Source organism: Gekko japonicus, unplaced genomic scaffold (genome assembly GCF_001447785.1).
Source record: "Gekko japonicus isolate JY-2015 unplaced genomic scaffold, Gekko_japonicus_V1.1 scaffold176, whole genome shotgun sequence".
Taxonomy (NCBI): Eukaryota; Metazoa; Chordata; class Lepidosauria; order Squamata; family Gekkonidae; genus Gekko; species Gekko japonicus.
Window position 1 is genome coordinate 1,306,607 of NW_015160840.1, and position 23,629 is coordinate 1,330,235.

A 23,629-nucleotide genomic window follows, 5' to 3' on the forward strand; every position below is an offset into this window, starting at 1 on the left:
GGATTCTGTGAATTTAGGCAGATCATGAGAGGGAGGGCAAGAAGGGTTGCATTAGTGCTTAGTTCTTGTGGCCCTTTTCTTACATGCCCAGGGAAATGCTGATCACCACTTTGGAGTCAGGAAGCAATTTTTCTCCAGGCTAGTTTGGTTGGAGATCCTGTAGGTTTTTTGTCATCTTCTAGGTGTAGAACAGTGGTCACTGGGGGTGTGGAGGGGGAGGTATTTGTGAATTTCCTGCATTGTGCAGGGGTTGGACTAAATGACCCTGGAGCTCCCTTCCAACTCTATGATTCTGTGATTCTATGAAATACTACTTTAAAGAGTTGCTAAATTTTGGAAGAATAAAGTATGGTGGAGCTCACTGTTTAGGACTCAGATTTCACCTGCACTTTGTTCTCCTTTGAAACCAACTTACTCATTGCTATCAGGGCAAGCGTTTCAAGGATGGCTGGCAAAATGCCTCTCGGAAGGGCTTGCAAGCACAGCAGTGAAGGCAACAGAAATCACTTGTTTATCTGCAGTATCCAGTATTCAGAGGAATGCTGCCCCTAATTATGTGGGTTTTATTTAGCTATCCTAGTCACTGGGGAAAGGCTTCCATGGGCTGAGCAGTATTGATGAAGGCAGGAAAAATTCTAGGGGCAGAGAGAAGTGGTTGAAAGTAGTTGATGGGAAATTTAGAACCAACTACTAGGGGCACCTGTTTCCCTTGCCCTATGCCCACTGATATTAGCAGGCACAGACATGCCTAACAGTCTACGATCAGGCTGTTAGTATGTCACCTGCATGTAAGTCAAAGTTACCACTCACTGACAATATCAAGTGAAGAGATAGTAATGTTGGAGGATTTCCCTAAATCTCAGATGATGCAAACTCTGGAGGAAAACACCAAGTTAGAAGATCCATCCTGATGTTAATCAGGATTATCTCTAACAAAAGGGAGATAAAGACACACAGCACACTGCCTTAAAGCTGTTTATAGTTATGCAGAGATGTTATTAGTATGTATTCACTTTAATTTTTTTTTTTTAATGGAAAGCAACAATAATTCCAGCAGAGGATTAGAGACTACCTTCCACATGAGGTCTGCTTAAATGTAAAAGGAACAAACCTCAAAATTAAGCTAGAAAATCTGTTTGTCTGTCTCTCCTTCCATGGAGGAGAACAACCCAAATACAATAGCTAGACACCACGAAAAAAGAAGATTCTGATCTCTGGCTGCATAAAAGTGTCACAACTCATGGGAGAAAAACAAACTGTCAAGGTGCATTCTTCGTAAGAACAGTACAAACATGAGCTGATTTAAAACAGACAGGAAAAAGAAAAGAAAGCTTGCCACCTTTTCAAAATGCAAGTAATGTGCTCAAGGGTGTGTGTAGTATAGACAAAGGGGCCAAGAAACTAAGGAGCACAAGAGGTCAAGCCGGGCTAGGTTAAGAGTATTTTCTTAAGTTTCATGTGTACACAAATAGCCTTCAAAGTCAATTAAACACATTACGTTCACAACCAAAGCTCTTCTACAGAAGTCATGCAGTTCAGTTCCCCCCATACGGAACAGTCAGCTTCATCTGGATAAAGGTTTCCAGAAGAACGATGAAGAACGCTCCAGGCTGCCAAGGAGTTACAGCGTGAGTGCACTTGGAATGTTCAAGTTCAATGCTAGTGGTGCATTAACTAAGCTCCTACAGAGAAACAGACTACCACATTTTAAATGGCAAGGCATCCTCTCCCCCCCCCCCAACAGTAGCAGGACACAATTGTTTCCACACAGATCTGAAACAAAATGGCTCATTCACACTCAAATATAACCTGCATTCTTCCTCAAAGCCTTTACATTTCTATTTTTTAGAAACAAAGGGGGTTTTTTTTCCTTTAAAATCTAAGCAGTTCAGTCAATGCAGGGGAAAATCCACTCGGGTTGGATAAAGTTCTTGCTTCAAGTTTATCTGAAAAAAATTACATTATAAGAGATTTTTTTACCAGGACAATAAAAGTCCACACTGCACATCAAAATGAACCAGAGGAGTTCTAACTCCTGTTAGCTAACCCATTCTTATCCCTAAAATTTAGAGGGCTAATTTACTCCTATTGGCTTTTTCTACGAGGTTCTGGCACTCTGAGAAATATCAGGAAGTGACAGCTATCAGGATAAAAAGAGTTTCACAGATGCAGTCCGGAGAGCTACACAGGTTTGGACAGTCACATGAGACCACATCTCTTCCTATGTCCCCAATCACAGATTAGACATGGCAGATCACAGGCTCTTCCATATAGTTCCAGCCATAAAGTTAACATTTTATGACTGACCAGGTGGTCATTGACCAAATCAAAAGTCAGTATTAAGTGGCAATGCACATTCCAAAAAATCAAAAGTGAGAATGGAACGGATACTAGTGATGGTCTTGTCCACTAACAAGTCTGGCCAGGAGCCATCAACAAGAACAAAGGAAACATTCCCAACTGGGAGGAAGACACTGAAGCATGCTTTCCTTACTACTTGTTAAGTAGACTTTGTTTTCATTTACATGGGGGGGTTGGAATGCTGAAGTACAGAGTTCTCATTCCACGTGTAGGAGCAATTCAGATTTGCAGTTGCCCAATATTTTCATGAGTCCGAAGCCTCCTCCAGCCCTGAAGCAAACACAAGCGATACCATCTTTCGGCACAAACGAGGGCAGCATTCATTAAATACAGCTAAATACCAAACTATTCAGGTGCACAACCACTTAAGGCCACAGCACCAATTGTGTGCATTCAGGCGTCCCCTCTGTTTCTGTGTTCAAGGGAAAAGCCAATGACTGAGGTCAGAGCTTTAGAGTTCTAATAACCAAAGGAGCAAAGCCAACAGTGCCCTTTAGTGAAACCACTCTGGTTTATTGGCCTTTAATAGTTCTGAAAGTCTGGTTTTGAAGAAGAAGAAAAAGGCCTGGAACTTGAAAAATACCATTGTGAGAAGGGGAGAATCTCTTCCCAGTTAACCTGCCATGCCAGCACTAGCGCTGCAGGGTCATCATTGAGCCTGATAGTGCCACGATTTTTACCCACAGCTGTAAAGCCATTCCTAGCCACACTCAAGTTTCACTTACTCAGAGCACTAGACATTCACCAAGACACCGAGTGGAGAAACATATAAAGACATATGCCCGCGCAGAAGACAGCAATATATACAGCGGGAGTGCTGGATTTCACTACAGGCTGTACACCTACCAGATAATCCATGAACTGAGGTCGCAACTGAGATTAGGGACTAATGGATCTCCAGGGAAACCTGGTCTTAACGAGCAGCCCCGAGCACAGCAAAGGGAGCTGGCAGCTGACCGAGCTCGCTGCCTGGGCGAGGCAAGTCCCGGACTCCCCGGCGACTGGAGGAGGCTCCTGCCGAAGCTCCGATCTACAGCAGGAAGCTTCGCGGGGAGATGGGAGGAGAGGCGGGGGTCAGGGTCCCTCCTGCCGGCTGGGCAAGCGACGGCTCTCCCAGGCTGCCACTGCAGCGCTGCCCGCCCCTCTCCGCGCCGAAGCCAGCAGCCCCCAGGGTGACAGCGCGGCTCTCTGCAGCCCCAGCCCAGCGACGGCACAAGCAGACCGAAGCGGAGACAGCCGTGCAACCCGCAGCGGCGCCCGATGTTTCAGGAACAGCGAGAGTTTCCCCTGGAGCGTCACTGTCAGCTGACCGCACACGTGAGAAAGAGAGCGAAAACTCTTAAAGAGACACGCACGCATCTGCCCGGGCCTCCTTGCTCTTTGGGGAAAGGCACGGAGCGAGGGGCGGAAGGCGAAAGGGCTCCAGCAAGCGAGGGCACATAGAAGGGGCGGGGGGCAGCAGTGGTGTCGTCTATGAACAGGGTGGGCGGCTAAGAAAGCAAGACCCCTGCAGCGTCGGAGGGAGATGTCAGCGTGACGCACAGAACGGGAGCAAGGCAGAAGTGGCGACCAGCGATGGGATGGCCCTGGACTGGAGGCCTCGTAAGTTGCAAGGGAGGAGGAGAAGGTAGGCTGCAACAGCCGGAGGCGAGAGGAACCGTGCCGGGGAAGAAAACGCAGGCGAGACGCGTTACAAGACGCTAATTCGACTCAGCGGAGTGACTTCTGAGCAAGCATGCATAGAATAGGACTGGACGGTCCAAATCCCTAGCGAAGTTACCGAAATGCGCGTGCCACGGATGTATGTAGTAGAGCTCTACTGTGAGTCCACAGGCTTAAGATCGTGCCACAGGGAGAGCCGGGGCGCGCAGGCAAAGAGAAAGCGCTACCTTGCAGCCTCAGCGCAGGTCCTCTCAACGCGCTTTTGCTATCTGCATCCATTTCCGCAAGCAGCCGCGTCTACGAGGAAATCTACAATGTGTTCACATTGAAGGGAAGGGAGGCACAATGGATCATGTCCTGTCTCCCCCCCCACACACACACACACACACCATTTGCCTCATTATACGCGCTTTGGCCATCTGCATCCATTTCCGCAAGCAGCCGCGTCTACGAGGAAATCTACAATGTGTTAACATGGATGGGAAGGGAGGAATAACGGATCATGTCCTCTCCCCCCACACACACACACCATTTGCCTCATTATTTGCCTGAGTTTTTGAGAATGGCCCAGTGACATGTAGCGGGTAGGATGTCAGCTTAGGATCTGCTGCCAGGAAGCACCCTGGGACAGTCGCCCTGACCTACCTTGCAGGGCCGTTCTAAGAATTAAATAGAAGAGTGGAGAGCCTTCTCCTCCTCCATCAGCTCTCTGGTTGGAAAGGTGGTATACAAATACAGTATATAAATACCTGGGGATATAAAAATATACCAAATAAATAAAGACTTGGAAACAGAGTGCTGAATCACGGGAAAACTGAAAACCACATTGAGAATCAGCACTGGGTTGTTGGGGACAACTGAAAACAATTTTTTAAAACAATGAAACTAGTCATGGTCTCCCCAGGCTACCTGAAGCCACACACCTTCCTCTCCAGCAAATACAACCCAAGTGGCTTGCAACTTTTCATGGATGAGCTGCAAGGTAACTGAGCTGTATGGAACTGGTGAGGTTTGCTTCTGAGTAAACTTGGAAAGCAGCAGACCAGAAGAGCTCAGTTCCTAAATAGTGATAGGAAATAGGTTGCAAGCCCCACCACTGGTGGGGGATGGAGTTGCCAGATCCAGGTTGGGAAACTGGAGATTCATGGTAAGGCGAGGACAAGGACCTCAGTGGGGTACCATGCCATAGAGTCCACCCTTCAAAACATCCATTCTCTCCAGGGGAAATGATTGCTGTAGTCTGGAGATGTGCTGTAATTCCAGGAGATCCCCAGGTCCCACCTGGAGGCTGGCATCCCTAATGGGAAAGGGTCACACTGTTGACAACGCAAGAGAAGCAGTGCAGGAGGAAACCAGTGGTCCATCTACCCCAGCAGCCTGCTTCACACAGTGGCCAATCAAAATGCCCCTGTAAGGCTTACCAGAAGGACCCAGAGACTAAAACTTCCCTCTGATGTTACTCCCCCCCCAACAGTGGTATCCTAAAGCTGCTGCCTCTGAACATGGAAGCTCCATATAATCATCACAGTGACCAGCCATTTAAGGCCTTCAGTGATCCTGCCTGACCCTTTTAAAGCTAATGAAACTACTGCCCATCACCACAGCCGCAACCCACTCTGTATGAATGTCTCCTTCAATCTGATCTTGTTCCCCCCCCTTTGTCACTTTCCTCCCCTCCCCCCACGTAAAATTAGGTACAGTGGTTGAAGACGTGAATTCTGGCTCACAAAAGCTTATGCTGAAATACATTTCGGTCAGCTACTTGACTCCTGGGTAATTGTAATACAGTGGCCCCGGTCACATGCCAAAGTTGCCGCGGGAGAGGCACGGATGGTGGGTGGATTATCCGGGCGCGATCACACCCCAACATCTGGGAAGTGGGGTGCACCTGTGGCTTACCGCCGACAATGCGGATTTAAAAACTAGTACCTCCAAGGTACTAGTAAACGTGGCTGCCTCTAGACTCCCATGGTGTGATCACGCCAGCGCGCGGCATTCCCCTCCGGTCCCTCATTTACCCGCTGACGCCAAGGGAAGGCCCCGTGGTGTGCCGCCAGCGCATCTCCTCGCGTAATCACAGATCAAACTGTGCCAGAGCAATTAGCCACGCCTCCCTCCCCCCGCGATATCCGGCCCGTGTGACCAGGGCCAGTGTTAGGCTTGATGGACTGCTAGTCCGACTCTTGTAAAGCTCTGGTAACTTCAGAAGTCATGCTGGCTGCCGGGACAAGGTCTCAAGACCATCATATCCATTTGTAGCCCTTACAGTTGAGTCTGCTCTGCACAGTGACTTTCTCAATAGGCTCTAAACCAGGGGTTTCAACAATAAGGCCCAGGGGCCAGAACCAGCCCATCCAGGGCTCTTATGCAGCCAGCCAACAACTGGTGCAGGCAGGGGAGTGGATGGAGCCACTCCATTGTGGCTTCAGCACAGCAAGACCGCCTCGTCTGCAGCAGTCAAGTATCATGGGAGCATCTGCCCAGGGCTGCACTGCTGCCTCTCCAGTCTGCCTGTGTGGGTTTTCCTCTGCACCCCCCTCCCATCCCAAGGGGCCTTGCATTGAGAATACGCCAACCTGGAGCTTACCAGCTGCTGTCCTTTATACAGTTTCCATCTCTGGTACCTGGCATTACAGTTTTATGGCACGCGTGGCCCGACAAAGTGACATTTATTGTCAAACCCAGCTGTTTGACACCTCTGCTCTAAACAGCTCTAAACAGCACTCTGTCAATTATAACATGCATAAGTAGGGTTCCTCTTGCTAAGACCAGCTGCAATTAGGTAGGCTTGTTCAGGCGTTAATTGCTTGCTTTGAGTTCTTGGGGACTTTGTAGAGGTAATTTGCAGTTAGTAATTTGGGTTTTTAACACTGCATTTAGTGTTGCGGGAGGATGAGTACACAAGCATTTACAGTTTACTCAATACTATACCTGTTTTTTTCTGAATTAGATGCTCTATATACGATCACTGATATTTAACATGAGATGGTTTTTGAAGCTTTCAGTATAGCACATCCTTGCTTAAACTCACAAATTATTATTCTTTTTATTAACTTTATTTTATACAAACATGTTCTGTGAAGATGTGGAGAAAAGCTATTAGTCCATAGAAAGCTGCTCTACTAATTCCTAAACAGAGTCATCATACCCCTTGAAGTGCATTGACTTCAATGGTCGTAGCAGTGTGCAACTGAGAGCCAGTTTGATGTAGTGGTTAGGAGCGCGGACTCTAATCTGGGAGAACCGGGTTTGATTCCCCACTCCTCCACATGCAGCTGCTGGTGTGACCTTGGGTCAATCACAAGTTATTTCAGAGCTGTTCTCTCAAGAGCAGTTCTCAAAGACCTCTCTCAGCCCCACCTAGCCCACAGGGTGTCTGTTGTGGGGTGGGGTAGGGAGGAGAGGGGAATGGAAAGGAAAGGAGATTGTAAGCCGCTCTGAGACTCCTTTGGGTAGTGAAGGGCGGGGTATAAATTCAGTCGCTTCTAATTCTGCTTAGAATGGCACTGTAAGTCAAGCACGGCATTACGTGTTTCTCAGGGCTTCAGTTTTTCTCCCCAAGAAGTTCCTTTGATGGGTGACCATATGCATGTAGGGCACGTGCTACGCTCTTGCATTAGAATCTGACAGCTAGTGTTGTTTAGTGCTTAGACTAGGATCTGGAAGACTCAGGTTCAAATCCTCACTCTGCCATGAAAGCTTGCTAGGTGACCTTGGGCCAGTCACATTTCATAGGGTTCTTGTGAGGATAATATGAAGGCAAGGAGAACAGTGTAAGCTGCTTTGGGTCCCCATTGGGAGAAAGGCAGGGCATAAGTAAATTAAATTAATATTTGAAGCAATTGTAATTCTGCGGCAGAATTGGATGATGTAATGGTATGTAAAAATTGTATGTTAAAGACAGACAATGAACTAACTGAATAAATAATGATGGGTAGTAGTGGGTTTGTGATATTTTCCTGAGTAAGAATTGGATGATGTAATGGTATGTAAAATGGTATGTTAAAAACAGACATGAATAAATAATGATGGGTGGTAGTGGGTTTGTGATATTTTCCTGAGTAATTTTTCTCAGAATCATAGTTTGTTAGGATAGATACACAAGACTGGGAGAGAGATACTTTATACTGAATCTATACATTATCCCCCACCACCCCAAAGGAATCCAGTGTGGGAGGATGGCAGCTTTGGGAGATGAGTAAAGAAAACATTGCCAATGTAGGCAGGACCTGCAAAATGTACAGCTTGTCATCCACACAGTGTCCAAGAGTGCTCTGACTGATGTGAAAAACCAGAATGCAAAGGGATTGTTTACCCTTCAGAATTAGTGCCCAGTTTCTGAATGGTGCTGAGGATCAAATCTGCCACAAATCAAGTATTTCTGATGTAGAAGCCCTTTATTCCTAAACCCGGACGTGGAAAGCCTTGTGGCTTACTCAGTGGTATCCGTAGCAGCTCTACAAGACCCAAGCTATAATTCCAATGGACACAACACAGCCACTTTGCTGAAACCAAGCAAACCAGTGTCTGGGTCAGCGTTTGGATGTGATACCTCCTAAGAACCCGTGTATATTATTAATAATGAAAGAAAGGTGGGGTGGAAGCTTGCTGAGTGAGCTTGGGCCAGTCACACACTCTCACTTTAACCTACCCCACAGGGGTATTGTGAGGTAGAGTTGCCATTCCCCTGATGAGGGTGGGGGGTTATCTGTTTTGGGAGGCCCCAATCCACCACCACTGAACTGGCTGGTGGGGGAACCCCGCCCCCAAAAAGCCCCATCCGCACCAATGTGCCTGGCACAATTCTGTCACCCGAAGGTGACATCATCACACAGGATATGTTCGAGGGGGGGGACACTCTAGTGTTTGAGGAAAAAACTCTGTGGTTACCAAAACTCCAGGACGAGAAGAGGGACCCCCCCGCCCGCCGGCAGCCAGGTAAGACCTGGCAACCCTATTGTGAGGATAAAATGGAGGCAAGGAGAATGATGTACGCCACTTTGAGTCTCCACTGCTTTCAAGTATTTCACCTACATTGCTTTATGCAGTACAGTATAAGATATGGGAGTATCTCCCCCATTGCAGAAAAGAAGGCCAAAGCTGAAAGCATAACAACTTGCCTAAGGCTACCTAGTATGGCAGAACTCAGCTACAGGCAGGACTTGAACCCACATCTGCAGAATTCCACGGAGTATGAGAACCCCGGGCTTCTTGCCACTTATGCCACTGGCCTCCTTGGAACTGAAAGAGCAGCTGACCACTCTTTTCTCCCTGCCTTCTGGCTTTCCATGTGTGGGCAGTGGCTGCACGGCAGGGCTGTGGCTACATCAGTGGGTGACTGCTGGCACATTTGCGTGTGCCACTCAGTACCACATGAGCCTGTGATGGGCTATGGCCCGATCATTATGCTGTCAGCACCTTGCCTTAAGGTGTTTCCATCGCTGATTTCCCCCCATGTGGAACAGGCAATACAGTGCTGATTAGCAGTGCCAGCACTATTCCAGCACCAGCTCTCTGCTGGCGCCAGGGTCACAGAATGGGGCTATCCATCACTGTGCTACCTCAGCTCTCCGATGCTTTGGAATCCCGTCTTTATGCTTATGCCCAGGGTTCAGCCCTAGCATTGAAAAATGTGTCTGCAGATAAACTTCCCTCAAATCAAGCCCGGAGCAGAATAAATTTTTCCCACAAAAGAATCCCCATGTCAGTCTGCTGACTCTGTGCACACCACGCTTTTGTTGCAGGAGGGTGTGTCGGATGGCAGAAAAGATTGGGAGAAAAAGCATTTTAGCTTCCCAGCCACCCTCCTCCCAATCCCCGTTTCCTGAAGTGATTGTTTGCCTGCTACTACCAGAACAACAGCAGGAAATATAAAAACAAAACAGGATTCAGTAGGTGAAAGGAAGGTTTGTCTTCACTTACTGTGAAGCCTCCTTCTCAGTGGTCAGGGAAGTGGGGTAGTCCTTGGACTCCTTAACTCCAGGGAACATAGCTCCTCCTCTCCAAAGGCAGGGCCAGCAGATTCTTTGATCCCGGAGGGGAGGGGCTTGTCCCCTGGCTTCCCAGTCATTCACCAAGCCGTGACTGCTCACACAAAACTGTACAGAAAAACCAAACACACTTCTCCCCAAACTGGGTACTAACTAACTACATAACCTAGAATCTACACTCAGATAACCTTCAACCAATGAGAAAAACCGCTCAATTGGAAGGAACCCCCTTTGGTCTCACACTCCCAGTAGGTACAAGTTCTGTCCTCTTCCACTGAATGTACACCACAGCAAGGGACCAAGGTCCCCACTGAGACAAACACCCTCGTAGACACCAGAAGCTGTATCCTCAAACTGGGTGGGTAGGACTGCCCCACCCCCAGACTACCAAGAAGGAAGCTTCATGGTAAGTGAAGACAAATCTTCCATTCTTCAGTGGTCCTGGGATTGGGGGGCAGTCCTTGGATTCCTTAACTCCTGGAACATAAAATAGCAGTACTCCCCAGGGTGGGCCTGACAACTTCCTTGTCTACAGGGTGTGTTGCAGGATCCCCCTGAGGCCAGTGGATCTATGGTAGTGCTTGGTAAAGGAATGGGTCAACTTTCAGGTAGCTGCCTTACAGACTCTCTAAAGACAGGAAAGCTCTGTAGACCGTGGAAGTGGCTGCTCCCCTCAAAGAATGTGCTGTTATACCTTGAGATGGTTCCAGCCCCTTGGATTTATAGGCCACCAGGATGCAGCCCCTGATCCACCTACTCAGAGTAGAGGTAGAAATTCTCTTTCCTAAAGATGATTTTCGGAAAGAAACAAGGCATCAGTCTTCTTCAGACTTTTTGTTCTATCTAAATAGAAGCTAAAGCCCTATGCACATCCAAGCAATGCCATTCCTTCTTCTCATGTTTGGGATTAGGACAGAAGGGTGGTAACACTATGAGGAATTTCAGACAGGCGATATATTCCAGTTCAGGAACGGTTCCCAAATGGTTTCTGGTCTGACATTTCAGACAGAACTGTTTTAGAACTGGTTCCCTACCGGAATATATTTGTACTTTCACACACAAACGCTTCTGTCCCGTTCAGGAAACGGGGCTGAACGATTTTACCTGTAAACCACTTCCATGTAGTCTTCAGTTTCTTCTCCTGGATCTGAAATGCTTTCCCCCCACTGTTTTTCACCCGCCCGGGCGATCTCCGGCTTTTTTTATTATTATTAAACGTTCGCTTTAGAGCACTATAGCGATATAACACAACAGCAAAACAGTGTTACAGCAACCCCAATGGAATGCCTGGGGTGTTGTGTTATAGCGCTATAGCGCTCTAAAGCGAACGTTCAAAAAAAAAGCCAGAGATCGCCCCTGCAGGCGACAAACGGCAGGAAAAAGCGGGGAAATGCAGTGCAGTCTGAAATGGCAAACCACTTCAGATCCAGCTGTTTACCGGTAGGGGAAAGCCATGTGTGAAATGCCAGCCCTATACCGGTTTACTCCACAACAGATCAAAAATGGTTTCAAACTGGTTTTAAAAGGGTAATGTGAAATTCCTTATGGTCTTCAGACCTGTGAAAAACAGAATTTGCCTTAGGAATAAATGCTGGGTCTGGGCAAAGTACAACCCTATCATTATGGAAAATGCACAGCTCTTTATCTATAGACACGGCATGTAATTCCAAAACTCCTCTAGCAGAAGTAACCCCCACTAGAAAAACTGTCTTAAAGTCTAGTTCCTTTAATGGACATGAGGCCATCACATCAAACGGTTCCATATATGGCAAACCACTTCAGATCCAGCTGTTTGCCGGTAGGGGAAAGCCATGTGTGAAATGCCAGCCCTATACCGGTTTACTCCACAACAGATCAAAAATGGCTTCAAACTGGTTTTAAAAGGGTAATGTGAAATTTCTTATGGTCTTCAGACCTGTGAAAAACAGAATTTACCTTAGGAGTAAATGCTGGGTCTGGGCAAAGTACAACCCTATCATTATGGAAAATGCACAGCTCTTTATCTATAGACACGGCATGTAATTCCAAAACTCCTCTAGCAGAAGTAACCCCCACTAGAAAAACTGTCTTAAAGGTTAGTTCCTTTAATGGACATGAGGCCATCACATCAAGCGGTTCCTTACACAATGCCCTATTAAGGTTCCAAATAGGAAACTGTTGAGTTTGAGGTGGATTTATCAGGGTTGTCCCCCACAAAAACCTCTTAATATGCAGGTGCAAAACTAACAAACGGGTGCAAAGCTTAAAAAAAACCCATAACAATAACAATAATATCACAGTGAGGCTGATAAAACGGAACACAGGCTATGGCAAATAAAATGCAAGTCTGTGGTCAGGCAGGCAAAAAGGGAATAAGAGGAGCATATAGCAAAAAACGTAAAGACCAACAATAAAACTTTCTTCAAATACATTAGAAGCAGGAAACCAGCCAGGGAGGCAGTAGGGCCCTTGGATGACCAAGGGGTAAAAGGAGTACTGAAGGATGATAGGGAAATGGCTGAGAAGCTAAATGCATTTTTTGCCTCTGTCTTCACTGTGGAAGATGAGAAGTGCTTGCCCACTCCAGAACCACTGATTTCAGGAGGGGTGTTGGAAGACCTGAGTCAGATTGAGGTGACGAGAGAGGAGGTCCTAAAACTGATAGACAACTTAAAAACTGAAAAATCACCAGGCCCAGATGGCATACATCCGAGAGTTCTGAAAGAACTCAAATGTGAACTTGTAGATCTCCTGACAAAGATATGTAATCTTTCCTTAAAATCTGCCTCCATTCCTGAGGATTGGAAGGTAGCAAATGTCACTCCCATCTTTAAAAAGGGTTCCAGAGGAGATCCGGGAAATTACAGGCCAGTCAGTCTGACGTCGATACCGGGTAAATTGGTGGAAACCATTATTAAGGAAAGAATTAGTAGGCACATAGATGAACAAAACCTATTGAGGCAGACTCAGCACGGTTTCTGTAAGGGAAGATCTTGTCTCACTAACCTGTTAGTGTTCTTTGAGGGGGTGAACAAACATGTGGACAAGGGGGATCCAATAGATATTATTTACCTTGACTTCCAGAAAGCTTTTGATAAAGTTCCTCATCAAAGGCTCCTAAGTAAGCTCAAAAATCATGGGATAGAAGGACAAGTCCTTTTATGGATCAAAAACTGGCTAGTTCATAGAAAACAGAGAGTGAGTGTAGGTGGGCAATTTTCTCAGTGGAGGGTGGTAAGCAGTGGGGTACCGCAGGGATCAGTACTTGGTCCACTGCTTTTTAACTTGTTCATTAATGATTTGGAGATGGGAGTAAGCAGTGAAGTGGCTAAATTTGCGGATGATACAAAGTTGTTCAGGGTGGTGAAAACCAGTGAGGATTGTGAGGCACTCCAAGGGGATCTGTCAAGGATGGGCGAGTGGGCGTCAACATGGCAAATGGGGTTCAATGTGGCCAAGTGCAAGGTGATGCACATTGGAGCCAAAAATCCTAAATATAAATACACATTGATGGGGTCTGAACTGGCAGAGACTGAGCAAGAGAGAGATCTTGGAGTTGTAGTGGATAACTCACTGAAAATGTCGAGACAGTGTGTGACTGCAATAAAGAATGAGAGAGCCACTACCTGCCACTTCAGAGTGCTTGTACTAAGACCCTTCTCTAAATCTAGTTGAAGAAAGGATATCATACACAGAGGCCTTCAGTAGGTCAGACACCTGTTCCCAACACCAGGATTGAAAAACTTGCCATGTACTATTTGTGAAACCTTTCCTGGATGCTAACGTAGTTTTAACTATATCAGTTGGGTAACCCATGTCCATCAATTGTTGCCTCTCAGCCTCCAAGCTGTAAGTCTTAATAAGTCTGGACGAGGATGGACTGTCGTCCCTTGTGTCACTAAATCTTCCCTCTGTGGCAGGTGCCATGGTTCCACTATCGATAGCCTCTTTACATCTTGAAACCACACTCTCCTAGGCTAGAATGGAGTGATTAGTATTCTCTGCTCTCTGGTCTATTAGTATTTGAATCAATTTCTGTATGAGCTGAATTGGTGGAAAAACATACAGGAGTGTTGTTGGCTATTCGAGGTGCAGTGCATCTATCCCAATGGCATGTGGAGTTCTTGTTCATGACATGAACCTTCTTACTTGGCAGTTTTGCTCTGTGGCAAACAGATCTACTTCCAGCATTCTGAACCTCTGGCAAATTTGATGGAAGACACAGCATCCATTCTGACTGGTCCACCATCTGACGACTCAGCCAGTCTGCCAGCATGTTGTCCCGACCTGCGACATGTATCACCTTCAGTGACTGGAGATGTTTTTCCACCCACTGTATCAAGTGACTCACTTCTTTGTGCGGGGTTCCACCTTGCCTGTTGATGTATGCCTTGGCTGTCATGTTGTCTGTTTGAACTAAAACATGGCAACCCAATAGTAGAGCTCTGAACTGTTCCATTGCCAATCTTATGGCCCTTAGATGCAGAAAATTTATGTTCCTGGTCATTTCTTCCTGAGACCAGGTTCCTTGGGTCATTCTCCCCTGTGTATGTGCCCCCCATCTGAAGAGGCTCACCATCTGTCATCATCACCACTCTATTTTGATCTCTTGAGTGGCAGACCATCATGGAAGTGTGTAGGTACTAGCCACCACTGAAGTTCTTGCCTTACTGATCTTGACAAGTGCACCTTCTGGATTTTCTTGTGTGCTATTACATCCTGATAGGGAAGTAGGAATTTCTTCAATGGGAATGTATGGAACCTGGACTATTGAAGTACATCCTGGCAAGACACCAACATACCCAGAAGCTGGGCCAGGACCATGATTTCCACCATTGGTCTTTCCAAAAGCTGCATCGTCAGTTGGTGAATCTTCTGTTCTCTCTCTTGGGATAGGAACACTTTGTCCTGTGTCCTGTCTACTTGTACCCCTAGATTCAGGATGGATTGAGTCAGTTGTAAGGAACTTTTATCCACCTTTACCACAAACCCATGGTTCCTGAGAACTGTCATTGTAAGATCTAGTGCTTGTACCATCTGGTAGTGGGAAGGTGCCTTGACCAAGATGTCATCCAGTTGACCAAGATGCCTTGACCAAGATGTCATCCAGTTGACCAAGATGTCATCCATCTGGTAGTGGGAAGGTGCCTTGACCAAGATGTCATCCAGGTGCCTTGACCAAGATGTCATCCAATAGCAATACTCCCTGCATCCTCAAGTGTGCTATCAGTGCCACTAGGATCTTGGTAAACACTGTTGGAGAAGACTTCAGTCCAAATGGCAGGGCTCGATATTGGAAATGTTTTCCTTGGTAGGCAAAACAGAGGAATTTTCTATGAGACTCCCAGATTGGTATATGTACTCCCAGATATGTACAGATCGATGGGTGCCATGAATTCCCCTTATTGGATGGATGATAGTATGGATTTTAATGTTTCCATTTTGAAAGTCCTGGTCTTGATGTGTTTGTTTAGCCATTTTAAGGCCAGTATAGCTCTAACATCTCCATTCTTCTTTGGCACTATGAAGAACACAGTAGAATCATTGACATCTCTCCAAATCTGGGACTGGTTCTATGGCTTCTATGTCTATGAGATGTTGAATGGACATCTTCAGTAGTTTGTGTTTTTCTGGTGACCGATTCTTTGGTATTTCCAAAAAACAATTTGGTGGGAAGATCTCAAATTCCAGTGAGTGTCCAGTACCCACTTGTCAGTCACTGTACAAACTCCTGAAGATGGCCCTCAACTCCAGAATGTGCTGGTTCCTTGGCATAGTCATGCTTTGATCATGTTCCAACCTGATTTTTTGGTGAAGGAAGAAATCCTGTTCTCCCTGGACTTGGACTGCCATTTTCCTTTAAATGGTCAGTTATAGCTTGATCTGGACTAGTGTCCTGAAAGGACTGAAAATGCTGCCTGGGCTTCCTCTTTCTTTTCTTTGATAGAACTTTCTTTTTGTCTTTGTCCTCAATGAGGTATCTCTCCAGACCTTCCCCCAATAGGTTGATCCCTTTGAAAGGCACTGCTGCCACCTTAGCCCGTGCAGATAGATCTACATCCCAGCTTCTCAGCCAAGTTTTCTTCCTGGCTGCAACACTGCAAGGCATCACTGGCAGCTAGCTGAAGAGCATCTAGGGAGGCATCTGCTGCAAAGGCTGTGGCTAGTACTATCTTCTTCAACTCATCCTTGAGTTCTTAGGGATACTGCTGTCTGCTGTTGCCAAATCAGATGACCATGCATAGGCTGCCCTGGCAAAGAGAGAACCTGCGACCGAGTTAGTTGAAGATTCAAAATCCCTGTGTGAAGCTTGTTCAATACACTTATTGCAGTTGTTTTTTTGTAGCCCATCAGCTTCCATGGGTAAGACTGAGTTTAACGCTAGACTGTTGATCGGTGTTGGGAAATGGACTAATTTATGGTTTTATATCTGCTACACACACCACATGGGCCAGGACTGTGCACACATCTGTATACCATGAGCCAAAGAAAGCTGTTTGCATCACCTACTGTGAGAGACTTCACATAGGGAATACTTGCCTGCATTTTATGTTAATGTAGCTTGCACACATTCAGCTCAGAGCATCATGGGAAGAAGGAGCACATGTTAGCCATTGTGAGCAGAGAACAACAACTAAGAGGAAGAAATCCCCCATTACTGAAAAGACTGGATGTCACGCAGGACACGGACATGATCTGCATTTGAATTGCTGTTTCCTGTTGATGGTATCTTGTCAGCCTGGTAAAGCCAAGATTCATCAGCACAACAAAGGGATGTCCTGAAGCTGAGACTCCACACATGGCCAAATGGCATTCCATGAGATAGAGTGTAGAATTTCAAATATCGCCCAACCCATAGAATACCTGCCCCTTTTCTACATGCACCAGTCAGGGAATTTATGGGATGGACTGGTAAGTAGGTGGGATTGCAGTTTGGCAAGGTGCCACCCACCTGGAGTTTCAACTATAAAATGCAAAGACCATGCTTTAGGAGCTGGGCTAGCCACATTTTACCATCAACGCAAAGACCATGCTGCAAGTCTTCTGGCTAGCCACATTCTACTACCCCCCCCTCTTTCCTGCTTTAAAACTCTTCGGCTTTACCGGATCTCTTTGGGATGCGCAGCCAAAGAGATCCACTTACACGCACGCACACACACTTGACCGGCTGGTTCTGGAACAGTGTGATGTAGGTAAAACTTCTAGACACTATTTTCTGTCCCTTTATTTTTCCGTGCAACAGACAAGACTTCTGAAACAGGCGAGTATGAACCGAAATAGCTACCTACCTACCTCCTAAGTAACTAAACTATTTTATTTCTATTTCTGTAACTCTAAAGGAACCTTGAGTGTATGCGAATTGTGAGACTGATGTTTTTGTATGTGTGACTTTGAAATCCTTCAGTAAAAAGATTATTTGTTTTGGAAAAACACCCGTGTGGTCTACATTACTGAGACTCTGGGTTCAGACACGACCCTGGTATAGCTGGCCAGAACTCACGTTAAAAATTTAGTTAGCCTCTGCTGTAAATAAAGCAGTTGGGTTGTCCACCACTGGGAGCTTGATCCTCTTTGATGCCTCTGGAATCAGAGAATAAAACTTTGCAAACACAAGGTGAGTTGTTTTTGGGTTAGCTGGATGTTACCACTCTGCCTTCATGATATTGAAGAAGACTGCTGGTAGAGGCACCCCTGCTGACTGTTTTGGGCATGGTTTTATCGGATCCCAAGGGAAAATCTGAATCATCTTCCTCCATTTCCTTTGGAGTATAAGAAAGGTCCAATGTCCTTAGGACTTTTGGGAGCAGCCCACTGTAAAGGGCCTGGGGGGGAAGCCTTGACTGGACAATGAGTACAACCTCTTCCTCCCCTTTTGAGAGCTCACCCTCTTCCCTAGCTGATGCAGAGTCTGTAGAATCTGAATCACTCTCCTGACCACTCAGCAAAGGGCTGTGCTCTCGAAAGAACCTGGTATCTTTCTTACTCTTTTTATTTCAAGGGGGAGGATCAAAAACACTATGGCTTCTTTCCTGTTTGGATCCTATTAGGCTGTCTGTCTCTAACAGAGGGAGAACCTTGAGTTTCATGCCAAAGCTCCCAAAACTCCTTCATTTCTGATTTTATCCATGAAAGGAGGTTGGACTGAGCGTCCTCCTCTGAAAGGTCCACTCCCTGGGTTTCTTTTTGTGATGTCTGGGTGGAGTTAGATGGTGGTGAATTGAGCAGGTAAAACTCACATGTTGCAGTATCTGAAGTAAAGGGGCTGGAGAGGCCTGTTTTTGCCACCATTTTGTCTCTCCGCTGAAAGTGAAAGTAATTCCTATCACTAGGGGTACCATCAAAATGGCTGCCTTTCCTGCTCTTTTTTGCAAGGCCTGGGACTTGGCTATTTAGTTCACTGCCATGAAAATTAGCTCCACAGTTCCAAACCAACCTTCAACTCTTCTTTCTTCTATCTTCCTACGATTGTTATGCTCCATGGAGCACAGCTGATGACATCCTGTTCAGAAGGCAGGGCCGGTAAGACTAGGGTTGCCAAACCTGTTTCTCCTTGCAGCGGGGGGCTCCCGGACGGTGTCCCAAGTGCACGCGTGCGCGCTGCATGCACATCAGCCGGATGTGACGTGATGACGCCGGGCATGCTGGGGGCGGGGCCACAGCCATTTGAGGGGAAAACATAGAGATGACACCCAGCATGCCCGGCGTCATCACGTCACATCCGGCTGATGTGCATGCAGCGCGCACGCGTGCACTTGGGACACCGTCCGGGAGCCCCCCGCTGCAAGGAGAAACAGGTTTGGCAACCCTAGTCTTACCGGCCCTGCCTTCTGAACAGGATGTCATCAGCTGTGCTCCATGGAGCATAACAATCCTAGGAAGAAGTCTGCTGGCCCAGCCTTCAGAGAGGAGGAGCTATGTTCCTAGGAATTAAGGAGTCCAAGGAATGGCCCAATCCCAGGACCACCAGAGAATCAAAATGTAGCAAGGGGCCTGATTCTTGGTGCAACTGCAGCCAGTGAATCTAGCATACAAGTAAAAGCTTGTGCATGAAGAACTCGGCATTGTTCTGATTCTAGTAAAAAGAGTTAAGTACAGATTACTAATGCTGTATTATAGTCTTTATTGCCATATTTCATGGCAATTATGCAAGGGAATGCCTACACACTCGCTTGGTACAAAGTTCCGCAAAGGTCATATTACTTGGCCAACCAGGAACAGGATATGGTGCCTTATAGTTCTAAACTGATGGCTCAGAGTCACCATCAGGCGGTGGCTAACTAGAAATTTCCCAGACACTTCTTAAATTAACCACCTGACTGTAGTCAGGATTCTGTAATAATTTACTCCATTATTCTGTAATAATTTATTGCCATATTTCATGGCAATTATGCAAGGGAATGCCTACACACTCGCTTGGTACAAAGTTCCGCAAAGGTCATATTACTTGGCCAACCAGGAACAGGATATGGTGCCTTATAGTTCTAAACTGATGGCTCAGAGTCACCATCAGGGGGTGGCTAACTAGAAATTTCCCAGACACTTCTTAAATTAACCCCCTGACTGTAGTCAGGATTCTGTAATAATTTACTCCATTATTCTGTAATAATTTATTGCCATATTTCATGGCAATTATGCAAGGGAATGCCTACACACTCGCTTGGTACAAAGTTCCGCAAAGGTCATATTACTTGGCCAACCAGGAACAGGATATGGTGCCTTATAGTTCTAAACTGATGGCTCAGAGTCACCATCAGGCGGTGGCTAACTAGAAATTTCCCAGACACTTCTTAAATTAACCACCTGACTGTAGTCAGGATTCTGTAATAATTTACTCCAGAATTCATCAGTGTTAAAAAGAGGAATGAGGAAAAGATTTATGCCAGGCTCCTTGGAAAAAGGACAGAATAAAAAATCTACTAGACTGGTAATTAGAATGCTGCAGAGAAAGTGACTTGAAAGCCAAACCTGTTAGCAGCCTGGCATGATGGCAGAATTGCTACTTTTTCACCACTCATTGTCACATCACTGTACCTAAAGTCTGTGTCCTATGTTCTCATAGGAAGTAAAAAGAAACAGTATCACTTAAAGGAACATAGCAATACCACTGGAGTCTATGGTGACATCATTGCCAATACTGAGCAATGATGCAGCAGCATGCCAACGCCTCTACATAAGACATAAGTGGAAGGCGTCAATGTACACAATAGCCCTGGGAGACAGAGAGGGATTTTTCAAGCTAGGAAACTGGGATAAGCAATGAGGGAAGATACAACTGCACATTCATATATTTTTCCCATCTACCTGAAAGCTTAGTGGGGCATACATGGAAGAAATAAGTCTGATTTCCTGTCTTTCGGCCTGCAACAGTCATAACAGCAGCAAAACAGAAGGGAAAAGGGGCACATGGGAAAGGGGGAAAATGTGGTATTTGGTAACTTCCATGAACCTTGGTGCTTCCATAATTGCACACAGAGTTGCAACTCAGTTGGACCAGCATAGCTTAACGTGCCTGGTATCTCAGGTACAAATCCCGCAGTGTTCACCCAGTAGGGATGCCAACCTCCAGGTGGTACCTGGGGATCCCCTGGAATTGCACTTTATCTCCATACTACAGAGATCCGTTCCCCTGGAGAAAATGGATGCTTTGGAGGGTGGACTCCATGTCATTGCACCCCACTGAGCTCCCTGTCTCCCCTAGGCTCCATCCCCAAATCTCCAGGAGTTTCCCAACCTGGAGCTGGCAACCCTATGCCCCCCATCCCCTGCCCATGGCCAGGGGGAACCTGGCAACCCTATCACCCAGCTGCCCACCCCACCCTCAAATGCGTCAGACTAGCATTCATTGTGCTTAGCTCCTTTCCATCCTGTCGAGACTCCCCCAGGTCATAAGGCTGCATGCTGTTTGCCACTGATCCCAGCAGCCCTTGTTCTCTCTCTCCATCCTCAGCCAACGTCCTATTTCATGTAGCCTGTATGGTTCACCATAACAGCAGCAATCAAGGAGACTGTGAACCTTGAAACCCCCAGCAGCAGGCAGCATTGGCATCAGATACTGGGATGGGAGTTTAGGATCCTTACTAATCCCAGTTTATACCCTGACACCCAACACCCAATGCTGGTTCTTCTGCCAGGTATAATGGTTAATGGTTAAGAGTGTTGGGCTAATATCCAAAAGACCAAGGTTCAAGTCCCCACTCATGTCATGGAAGCTTGCTGGGTGACCTTAGGCCAGTCACACTCTCTTAGCCTAACCTACCCTACAAGGTTGTTGTGAGGATAAAATGGAGGAGAGGAGAATGATGTAAGCTGCTTTGGTTCCCCAATGGGAAGAAAGGTAGGGTATAAATGAATAAATAAATAACATAAAATGATGGTGCTATTCCAGTGTCAGCCGCCATATTTTATCCTCAGGATATTCAGGCACAAGGGGTCTGGTTTCTATCCTAAGCATCAAACATTGTGGGACCACAAGTCTGCATTGAAAAGATGTTTCCTCTAATGACTACTTCATGTGCTGCAGTAGAGGCATATGCATTAACAGTTTAGCATATATTCTCTTTTATCCTATAATATTTGAAGCAGGTCTGTGTCCTTTCCCTGTGCATATATACCACAGAAATAAACAGCAAGCAGCAGGCAGCATTGGCATCAGATACTGGGATGGGAGTTTAGGATCCTTACTAATCCCAGTTTATACCCTGACACCCAATGCTGGTTCTTCTGCCAGGGTTACATTATAATGGTTAAGAGTGTTGGGCTAATATCCAAAAGACCAAGGTTCAAGTCCCCACCCATGTCATGGAAGCTTGCTGGGTTGACCTTAGGCCAGTCACACGCTCTTAGCCTAACCTACCCTACAAGGTTGTTGTGAGGATAAAATGGAGGAGAGGAGAATGATGTAAGCTGCTTTGGGTCCCCAATGGGAAGAAAGGTAGGGTATAAATGAATAAATAAATAACATAAAATGATGGTGCTATTCCAGTGTCAGCTGCCATATTTTATCCTCAGGATATTCGGGCATAAGGGGTTTGGTTTCTATCCTAAACATCAAACATTGTGGGACCACAGGACTGCATTGAAAAGATGTTTCCTCCAATGACTACTTCATGTGCTGCAGTAGAGGCATATGCATTAACAGTTTAGCATATATTCTCTTTTATCCTATAATATTTGAAGCAGGTCTGTGTCCTTTCCCTGTGCATATATACCACAGAAATAAACAGCAAGGTGAAATGTTAGGAGACTTACAGTGTTGGGATGAAATAAGCAAACTTTAGCACTCAGTTCCACATCTTTCCTAAGTGTCATAATTCAATTGCAACAGCTATTCGTTATAGCTTTTTATTGCATATGGGTCTGAAATATTAATAGTACAATTTTCTTTTCATTTCCCTGTCTTGTGTTATCAGGTCTTTCTGACAGAAATGCAATATATATAACAACTCATCTTTCCAACTGCATATTCTACAAAATATTCTGCATATTAAACTGCGTATTCTACAAAATATCACCTTGTATTTCACCTCTAACAACTGGCTTACTATAAGGCAGCTTTAAGTGTTCAGGTATTCCAAATAAATATGAAAATATTCTGATATCCCCCCCACTGCAGAAAGAAAGAAAAGAAAGAAAGAAAGAAAGAAAGAAAGACTCAAGGTAATTAAGGAAAGGAAGGCTGTAATCCTGTGTTCAGTTGCCAGGGAGTAAATCTCACTGAACATACTGAGGCATACTTCTGAGTAATCATGCACAACCTTGCACTAGAAGTCAAGTAGTTACTGAGCATAGGCTAGGAGCCACACCCTCAAAGCATAACTGGAATTGCAATGAAGGCAATAATAGCAAGCAATTCTCCACAGAAGTTAGAGAAAGATTTCAAGTCTTTTCTTAATTTCAACTGATTTAACAATTCAACAAATCAGCAGCAACTAATAGATAAAGGGCACACCTGGTGCTGCTTACTCTGGGAGAGTGATAACTATTCTAAGATCATCAATCTGATAAAAAAGAGAGGGAGGGAGGAAAGGAAAGGAGAGGAAGGGGAAAGAAGAAGAAGAAGAGATTGGATTTATACCCCGCCCTTCACTACCCAAAGGTGTCTCAGAGCGGCTTACAAACTCCTTTCCCTCCCCCTCCCCACAACAGACACCCTGTGAGGTAGGTGGGGCTGAGAGAGCTCTTGACAGAAACTGCTCTTTTTCAAGAACACCAGGCAGGCAGGCAGGCAGGCAGGCAGGGAGGGAGGACGATTCAGAATAGATAACCATCGCTGCCCTCAACCACAGGCCTGGCGGAACAGCTCTGTCTTGCAGGCCCTGCAGAACTGCATCAGATCCTGCAGGGCCCTGACCTCAGAAGGCAGAGCATTCCCCCAGGTCAGAGCCAGGGCCAAAAAAGCCCTGGTTCTGGTTGAGGACAGCCAGACACTTTTCGAGCCAGGGATCACCAGTAAATTGTTGTCACTAGAGCATAATGCTCTTTGGGGGGGTATACCAGGAGAGGTGGTTACTTACCCAAACCTTTGCCAACCAATGCCAGAGTCCATTCAGAACCTGATGAGGGCATCACAGCTGAAGGAACTATAGGGTTGCCAAGTCCATCTTCCACCCCCAGCGGGGAACTTTGGGGGCATTCCT

At 46.1% G+C, this 23,629-nt stretch overlaps 1 protein-coding gene across 3 annotated transcripts in view; it reads right to left on the reverse strand.

Annotated features, from left to right (window-relative positions):
- ARL15 (ADP ribosylation factor like GTPase 15) overlaps nt 1-23,629 on the reverse strand; it is a 279,921-nt gene that overhangs the window by 215,308 nt on the left and 40,984 nt on the right. For 2 of the 3 annotated variants that reach the window (XM_015419147.1, XM_015419129.1), the window contains exon 1: nt 3,208-3,634. The exons of the other annotated variant lie outside the window; for it this stretch is intronic. In XM_015419147.1, coding sequence (XP_015274633.1) covers nt 3,208-3,219 — 12 coding nt within the window. In that variant the 5' untranslated portion in view covers nt 3,220-3,634. Of the gene's footprint in view, nt 1-3,207; nt 3,635-23,629 lie in introns of those variants that run through there. 3 annotated transcript variants of the gene reach the window in all.